Source organism: Carya illinoinensis, chromosome 1, assembly GCF_018687715.1.
Source record: "Carya illinoinensis cultivar Pawnee chromosome 1, C.illinoinensisPawnee_v1, whole genome shotgun sequence".
Lineage (NCBI taxonomy): Eukaryota > Viridiplantae > Streptophyta > Magnoliopsida > Fagales > Juglandaceae > Carya > Carya illinoinensis.
In genome coordinates, this window is record NC_056752.1 from 31,201,509 (window position 1) to 31,210,783 (window position 9,275).

At 33.7% G+C, this 9,275-nt stretch overlaps 1 protein-coding gene across 2 annotated transcripts; it reads right to left on the reverse strand.

Annotated features, from left to right (window-relative positions):
- Positions 1–1,996: 1,996 nt before the first annotated feature.
- On the reverse strand, positions 1,997–8,901 carry LOC122315087 (uncharacterized WD repeat-containing protein C2A9.03-like). Of its 2 annotated transcripts, none has more exons than XM_043130850.1 (10): positions 8,709–8,901; positions 7,703–7,861; positions 7,432–7,599; positions 7,209–7,295; positions 6,691–6,825; positions 6,361–6,471; positions 3,913–4,004; positions 3,716–3,821; positions 3,100–3,186; positions 1,997–2,639 (listed from the first exon to the last, which is right to left on the reverse strand). In XM_043130850.1, exons 2-10 carry the CDS (start codon positions 7,832–7,834, stop codon positions 2,226–2,228), a joined length of 1,332 nt encoding a protein of 443 aa, XP_042986784.1. In that variant the 5' UTR covers positions 7,835–7,861; positions 8,709–8,901; the 3' UTR covers positions 1,997–2,225. The 2 variants fall into 2 exon arrangements, with proteins under 2 accessions (XP_042986784.1, XP_042986777.1); XM_043130843.1 differs by having other exon boundaries at positions 7,703–7,841; positions 8,709–8,900.
- Between the last annotated feature and the right edge of the window lie 374 nt (positions 8,902–9,275).

Sequence of the window (9,275 nt, forward strand, 5' to 3'; positions counted from 1 at the left end):
TATATAGATAGCCTTAGAGATCAGCATATACCAAATTTAAGGAAAACTTAGAGACATGACTCACCATGCATTCGCACAACGCAGTACTCCACGGCCAATTGTACGTACGTGTTGTTATGCTGCAACGTCTGTATCGTCCGTTGGCTAGACTATATGGGAATCACTTTTGTAGCGTTCTCGGCCTCCTCGTCATGATATGTAGCATAAGCTCAAAATCTATTTGTTGGATTTAGCGGTGTAGTAAAAAATAAAAATCAGAAAATCAATTGAACTGATGGGTTCGATTCAGTTCGTAACTGGTCCGAAATTAGTTCGGTACTAATTTTCATATTTTGAAAATTAATTTAAATCAAACTGGATCGATATATACATATTTGTTATATAATTTTGTATATTATATTATATATATTATATGCTAAATTGCTAGTTTTGATCTTAATAATACAAAATGTGAAATTTCTTTGATAAAAACAAATATTAGAGAAACTGGATCTCAAGTCTCAAGTTATGGGTGCCACAAGTGTAAATGATAAACTGGAAAAACCGGACCGGAGCAAAACTAGAAAAATTCAAAGTTCTGATTTTGATAATGAACCAGTCCATGTCGATTATTAAATTTTCAAAACCGATATATAATATCGATTTGGTTTTAAAATTTTCTAAAATCGGATTGAACTGGACTAGTTGTACCCTTAGTTGGATCAATTTCCCTTTGTTTTATTTTGCTATGCGTTTGCTATAATGAGACTAAGAAATGATTTATCCATAAAGAGATCATAAAAAAATCAATCTATAAACACATGTAGTTTAATATGATATATTAAATTATAAAATTAATTTTATTATAAAGTAGATTTACATATCAATGATAATATTGTCGAAGTCTCTCAACTCTCGTGTTCTCTCTAGTTTTTAATCAAATATGAATCAATATAAATTAGATATACAAAAATAGACTGGTGAGATCAAGAAGCTCGAGGAAAACTTGCTTTCTGGGTTCAAAGCATTAAATGCTTGTTAACCAAAAAAGCAAAGGTAATGATCTTCACGTAAAAGACCAAACTCAGTTAATATAATGTCTGTAATGCTCTAATTTAATATAATTTGATTAAGGATATATATATCTATTATATTATAATAAGTAGCTATCTAACTATAAATAGTAACTTCTGTTATTTTTGTATTAACTTTTCTTATTTTTTCGTTAAGTCTGTTAAATCCTATTTTATCAAGAGGCTCGTAAGATTCTTGATCATTTGACGTATAACTCACTTGTAAAATTTAATGAAAGATCTTGTTTGAACCTTAAGACCCTTTATCATTTGATGTGTAGTTTTCTTGTAAAAATTAATAAATGATCCTATTTTACCAAAAGTCTCTTAATAGCCCCGCGGCACACATAAATTAACGTTTCTTTTTCATGTCTTTTTTGTTCTGATAGTCTACTCATTTTCTTTTCTTTTTGATTCAATTTTTTTAAAATAAAAAAAATTAAAATGACTACTCTTTAAAACATAAACGCTTTAGAACATTCTCATTATAAAATTCAACTTTAAGTAAATTTAACTAATAAAATATTTAAAACACTCGATATATAATATTAATTATTAATTTAATTAGAATATAATAATTATTATTATTAATACTTATATTTAATATTATTAATTTGATTAGAATATAATTATTATTAATATTTTAATTAGTAGAACTATAAAATATGATAAAAATTAAAATTCAAAAAATTATTAAATTAATAATATTTTTTATTATATAGAGAGTAAACAAATCATATCATGACTTGTTTACTAGCTCAAATTTATATCACTGATTTTAATATCCTTCTTCTCTTCATCTTCATAATCCGCTTTTATATAAATATATCCTCAAAACAGTTCCTTGATGTTATTTAGGAGAGGAGGTATTTGGCTTTGTCAAATGAATTACTTAGGCTCATTTGATACTTACTTCCACGAAAGAGAGAGAGTGAGAGAGAGAATCAGAAGAAGATGATCATTTGCTTTCTTGTAAATAAACAAAGTATCACTATACACATACTAAGGTTCTAACCAGAAATAACTTATTATTCTCTTGTCCATTTTGAAGATATAAAACTGACCTAAACATCAAACGAAGAGTTAAATCTTCGGTATCTTTTCATCCTCCTCCAACAATTCTGCGGTCCCATTGTAGATAACCACTCTCTTCACAAATCCTTCACAACTAACTCACAAGAGCGAATCAAGATAACCATATGTATGCCTTCTGTTATACTGTAACAAGCTTGCATATGTCCGATCCCAGATTCCTATATACAGAGATTCATCATCCGGACTCAGCGATACGCCTGAGATCTCTCCAAAGAAATCAATCTCTTGGCGCTTTTTGTAATCTGACTTTGTGCTATACACATGAACAAAATCTGCAGGTTCAGCCACCACCATGAACTGACCATCCGAGGAAAAGCGTATTGATCGGACAGCACCCAAGTTACCCTTGAGAATTGCAACTGGAGATGATAGCTTTCTAATATCCCAAACTCGGCAAGTCTTATCCTGATTCCCAGTGGCAAAGGTGCGTCCATCAGGGTGCCAAGCAGACGCAAAAGAGTAATCTAGATGACCAACCACCGTAGCAACAGTCTGAAATATGTTAAAAAACCAATTCCCATCTTGTCAGTGAAAATTTTCATTTCTTACTCTTAAGCACCAGCAATTTGCTTCTTTTAAATCCAATTTAAATAAAAATAACTATGATGTTTACATAGCAGAGAAGATGCAAACAAAAGATAGCAAACAAGTATAGTGATTTATAATACACTTGACCATATGCCAACCCTAGCACAAGGTGAAAATGGTTCCCTAAAATATAAAAGAAAACAATTTAAAACTGGATTACATCAATGGTCTTCCTGAAAAGAATAAAAACCCTTCCTTTTGACAAACAGTGTAATGTGCTATTTGACAACAAAGAAAAATGTAGAAAATTTTAGGACTGCTACAATTGAAACAATCATTTCACTAATCTCCTCGGTAAAAATGTCTATACCTAGGTATGGAAAGAGGAAACACAATACGGTACAACATCATAAAACTTCTTTACCTTTCCACTCTGTGAATCAACAAGCAATCCATCGGTGTGATCTCCAACAACAGTAATAAGCCTACGGTCTGGATTCATTGATGTATGCTGCATTAGAGTGAACCAGATGATTCATAAGAAAATAATTATAGGATCATGCTAGCTATGGACTAGAGTAAGAAGAAAAAACGGTTGTGTAGGTCTCAAACTGGCCATAGATAACTTAACATATCAAAAAAAGTATCACACAGCACCAGCAGACAATACCCTCTTCACAAGCTTTGTTAGGTGTCTTTACCTTTTCCTTTTAATTGACCCATGTCCTCAATACTTTTCAACGTTCAATACAAATCAATGAGTTGAGAAATGTAAAAGTCGAAAAAAAATGTGGGTTCCTTGTCCAAAACTTGATGTCAAGAGATCAATTTGACATAAAAACCTTAGCCATTTATAGCCTCATAACCTTAGTGACCATTGCAATTAACCTTCCAGATTATTATCCTCATTTCAAATATTGGGAAATCGGAATTGTAATGATAATCGCTAGCATTTATCAGGGAAATTAAATCAAGAATATCAACCATTTTATTCTAAATACTTAAGAGACTCATTTCTTCTAAGTATTCAAGAGACTCACATTCACTGGCCAGGGGAATCGGAAGTGATTCAAAAGCTGAAATTTTTCCATGTCATATTCTCTTACACCACAATCATTATTGGATGCCATGAAATTGATTCCACCGCTGCAGAAGAGTTTCACTATCAAATTGTGTTCCACGAAAAACATAAGAGCAGCTCAACTGTTCTATTTGAAAAAAAAAAATGTTCTGATACCTCAGGCTGTCATATATTTCGATAGCGTTTGTGATGGCATTATCATCATATGTGGTCCGGGTGCAGAAACTAACTCCTTGCTTATCCAAACGCTGCAGCAATGGAAAAAATAAAATCTTCACACACAAAAATGTACATGTAATAGAAGTAGCCACGGAAAAATTAACTGAATCTGATTATATATCCAAATCATTCAGAAATATATCTTCTGAAGATTTTGTTTGTTTCCTTTTAAGCTTGAGAACTATAATGCTTTTTTGATAAGTAGCTTAGGAACTATAATGCTTACAAAGGTATTCTAGAAACAGAAATCCGATACAGTGATGTAAGTGTTGGACAGTAGGTGATGGGAAACACTTTCTATCCTTCGATTGATTTGCTAGAATTTACATAGATTGGAATTATTTTTATGAGTAATCAGAGATTATATTTAAAAACAATATAGATTGTTATTTGAAGGTGTCATTTTGTTATGAAGGGTATACAGGAAATAAAGGAACCTAGAAAGAACTGAACGGGTATGTTGATCTTATTTCTGACCATTTAACTGCCTATTGAACCAATACAAGATGCATTTCTCAGGGTATAATTTTACCATTGTTACTCCTAACCCTTGTACAGTATTGTTAACCTGCTAGCAATATTTTCAGATTGTTAATCAATTTTATCATACATAATTTTGATGAGACGGATCGAGACAAACAAAGGACAGATACTTGTATATTGGGGACAATTCTAGGAGACCTTTTAAGTGCAAGTAGACAACTGGGAAGAACTTCTACTACAATCGCAGAACACGGATGGTTAACTCAGAAATTACAGTGCAGAATTGAAAGCATAAGAACTGAAGGAGACAAAAACTGGATATCAATGGATTAAGGGAATTTCTAAGTGCCACAGAGAATTAGGCCTGGTTTGTTTTCACAAACCATCACATCTCATCTAATCATTACAACTTTACACCACTCCCAAACAAAATACCAAAAACAATTCAATTTTTTTCAGGCATTGGAGTGGTGTTCGGGGTAACATTCATATTGTTGCAGTGTGTAAAATGATTCCTCATTATGTCATGAGGTGTCTTTGGATGTAGAAAAAGGGTAGGTGTTTTGAAGATCGGGACATTCCTTGGACGAGTTGAAGAGATTCTTCTTTGACACTATTTTCTTGGGCTTCTGTTATCTAATTGTAATGGGACTAGTTTTCATAATTTTCTTTGTATCTTTATCTAGTTCCTGTTGGTTGCTAGGCACTTTCCGTGTATACTTCCAGTGTATTTGGCCTATGCCTATTGTTCGATCAATAAAATTTTATTCTTAATTTAAAAAATATATATATATATATCCAGAATGACAAGGCAATACTTTCATTTTCACCCCATCGCTTGGTTCCACCCAAATCCTCAAGCCTCCACAAAACCCTTGGTCATCAGCGACCAGTCATGTCCTCTTAAACTTAAAGTAGCATTTACTCCACACCTTATCATCACAAACAAGGACCAAGGGAAAACAGTCTGATAGTAACGAAGAAGCCCCCTCTGAAATTATAATGGAACTGGGCTTCCCAGTCAGAAGTGAGAATGAATTATGAATCTATCAATTCTACAACATGCAGAATAATCACTGTTGTTTGAACATGTTCAAAACCAAATTTGGAGAACTTCAACAGACAAAAATAACAGATCTTGCTTGACTCTCACTCAGATCACACACATAGTTCACACCCTCATTGCCAACCCAAACACTTGACACCCACTCACAGTACGTTTGTAAAAGAAGATACGCGCAATATCTACACCAAAACTCTATGCAATCCACGCCAAAACAGTGGAGAACCACTATTTTTGAGTTAATTGTAGTCTATTACACTATCATCAAAGCAATTTTCTCTGCAGAGGACAATGATTGGCAACATATTATGTCTCAAAGCCCTTTGAGAAAGAACAAAGAGGAAACGGTACTCTCCTTTGGCATCTCAAGGAACCAGGCCTTACAGCAAAGTCAAGAAAATTTTGCACAAGGCCTCCTCAGAATTGTGCTTTTTTAGAAGTGCAACTTTTCCCCTAATCAGGCACACTCTGAATTCTAGATTACTGAATGCAGAAGCTGGTATGTCCCTCCATAAATGAAAAATTCGCAATTTTCCACTTTCCTTATGAAAAAACTGGCAGTGAAAAAGTTATACCACTAGTTGCTTCATTTGGTGAAGGATTCTCTTCCTCTCCCTTTCTTCTTTCTTATATAGAATTTTTTTTTCAAGAAAAAGAGAGAGCTGAATAATTTGATATCCATCCACATAGATTAAGGGTGAAATTGCACAAATGATGGGAAAGTCAAATGAATTCATTTCTATTTTCAAGACATATATACGAATATTTATTTCCAATTGTAGCCAATAAGTCTACCAATAACCACTCTATACATGAAATGCAGCCAACATATAACTTACCTTGCAAGTAAGCTCTCCTTGGAAGCCACCTGCAACCAGGAAATTCTCCTTGACCGCCAGTGTGCTGATTTGTGTCTGCATAAAACCTTCCAATAAACTTCCTGGGTGTTTCTACACGACAAAATAACATAACTTAGAATGAAATATAAATATATATACAAATAAGATTTAAAAAAAACTATGAGCATATAGTAGCGGAATAACAAACAACATGAGGAGAACAAAAGATATATCCACAAGTACTTATGTAAAGCAATACAATTTTGTAAAAATGCTTTTGATAGGATAAAATTGTTAACACCTATAGGATTAAAATAACCAAAATAATACCTCAGCAGGTGCTATGTGTCCTGAGAAATTGAGGATCTCAGACAAATTTCCGGTTAATGATGACCAGTGCATTACTGAATAGTTTGACAGTAGATAGACATCATGTTTCGAAGTAGCCCAAATAAGGTTTCTTAGCTGCATCCCAATTGCAAAAAAGTGTCAATTGGACCATAAAATTGCATGACAAAGAGAATGAAACTCAGATATGACAGCAGTGACCATGGAAGAGGGTTGCAATATTAAATACAGGAAAAAGATCTTACAATTCACCAGGAAAGAAAATACCAGCTTTAAAGGGCAATTCTGAGCAGTAAAAAAATTCATATATATGTGGGTGCTTTATTTGGTGTATACAACCATTTAAGACAAGGAGGAATATATAATACTAATGACACAAAAATCCTAATTAACAAATTAATTAAAAAAATTTTAAAAAAAGAAAGAAAGAAAGAAAGAAGCTCAAACCAAAAGCAAACAAATGAGAAAATCGCAATAGGAGCCTTGAAAAGTCCACAAACCTGGAAATGAAGGATTGTTGGCTTAACTGATCTCGTGTTGTGAAAAAACTCATAGTAGTGACCACCCTTCTCCATTGGTTTGCACTCCTAACACATGGAATACAATCATCATTATATTTCGTAACAACTCCAAATACCCATGACCCCTTAAAGAAAGGCATACAAACAGAGAGACAGAAACAGAGAATCAGAGAGAGACCGAACTTTAGGACAGGTAACATACCTTGTCTATTGATTCCCCAGATAATGGAACATTCTCATAATTCCTGTACTGTTCCAGCCTCGTCACCCTATAGTTATCCCTCGTTATATTAAGTGTATCCCATGGTATACCTTGAATATCTTTTCCCTTCCTGGCTTGGGCAGCCGAGGTATCTGTCCCTCTGGTCACCTGCAAATTATGGAAGAGAGTAGATAACTCAAAAATTGTCTATGGTATCCAAACCAAAACAAAATAGGCATTTATACATATTCAGAGCTAAAAGGGGGAGCACCATGTCATACTCGTCAAGACCCAACTCTCCACCATCTCCACCATAGACTTCTTCCTCGAATTCATGACCGAAATCTTCCATTTCCTGCTCATCCACCATGTAATCGGCTCCGTCCACTGCCTGGTAGGACATGCTCTTTCTGCATTCACGTACAAAACTCTGAAAATTAACCATAACGAAAAGGAAAATCAAAAGAATCAATCGGAAAAAATAATCAGGAACCCTATTGAAAATGAGAAACAACCCCAACCACTAGATTATCCCTATACAAGCAGAAATTAAAAATACATAAACGAATAGACAAACAAACATTTTTTTGATAAGTAAAGAATAGACAAACAAACATATAAACAGATACCCAGAAGGTAAAAATGAAATTGGGAACGAGATAGTAATAAAGAAAAACTAATGATAAATTTCTTGCTAGGGCCATTGCGTACAACATTCGAATTTGAAGAAATCGAAGGATTTTTAAAACGAGAAACATAGAATGCATAAATAATTGCTATCAGAAAAAAACAGAGACCAAGATATATGTGAAGCAATTGTAAATAACTACTCAAGAAATTTCACAATATATATCAAGAAACACCCCCCGCCCCACCAAAAAAAAAAAAAAACTCCTCCTCCTCGTCATACATGACAAATTGAGGTTGTTTTCAGAACGGAAGGGGAGGGGGGTGGTTAGGGAATGGATATATGCCTCAAAATTACAATTAAAGCTAAAAAATAAAACAAGATGATGGAAGATTGAGTAAAAACGAAGCCTTTGTGTGTAAATAGATAGTACGAAAATATAATTGAAGAAAGGAACTCCCCAACGCCTCGAAATACAAAAATGAAGAAACCAAGTCGTCGCGGGTTGAGAAATCAATTTGGGGAAAATAACTAATCATATATGCTTGCTTCGAAAAGCACTCAAAAACAAAAGAAAAATCCGGAAAACCCTAAAGAAAAAGCTAAAACAGAAGATGAGAGAGAGAGAGAGAGAGAGTAGAACCAATACGTGATAAACTGAGAAGCGTCTCCGTCAAAGCGAAAGAGAGAAGGAGGAGGAGGGACGGGGGCAGAAGAGTGGGCAGTGAGTGACGAGAACGGGCGAAGAAATCAGGCAACTTTTGCTGTAGCGAGTTGGGGAAGGCAACGAAGGAAGAAGCCTTGTGTCTATCTTTTGAGAGTGAATGATGTTATATCGCGGGGAGGAGAAAGAAAAGAGGTAGAAAAGTGAAAATAATAATAATTATAATAATAAATTAATTTTTTTTTTTTTTTTTTTAAAAAAGTAGTAATAATTGGGGGGTGGGGAGTGGGAGGGTGTTTCGATGGTAGTGTCGGCAAAACCGACTTTATACGCTGTGGGGAAATGAAACCGACTTGATGGCAATTTGCACGCAACAAACTTCCTAATTAAATACCCCTATCCCTTTATTTAAAAAAACAATAAAAATAAAAATTCCTAATTAAATTATATTTTTCTTCTTTTTTTTTTATAAATTTTTTTTCCATCTCAAAAAATATTATCTTTTCTTCCCTTTTCTTTTCAAATTCACTTCAAATTATCGACATAAAATAT

Coding starts and splice junctions, on each gene's coding strand:
- LOC122315087 (XM_043130850.1), bottom strand. CDS start 7,834: ATGTCCTACCAGGCAGTGGACGGAGCCGATTACATGGTGGATGAGCAG. Junction 7,296..7,431: donor CTGGGGAATCAATAGACAAG/GTATGTTACCTG, acceptor TCCATGTGTTAG/GAGTGCAAACCAATGGAGAA. Junction 4,005..6,360: donor AAGGAGAGCTTACTTGCAAG/GTAAGTTATATG, acceptor CCATTGCTGCAG/CGTTTGGATAAGCAAGGAGT.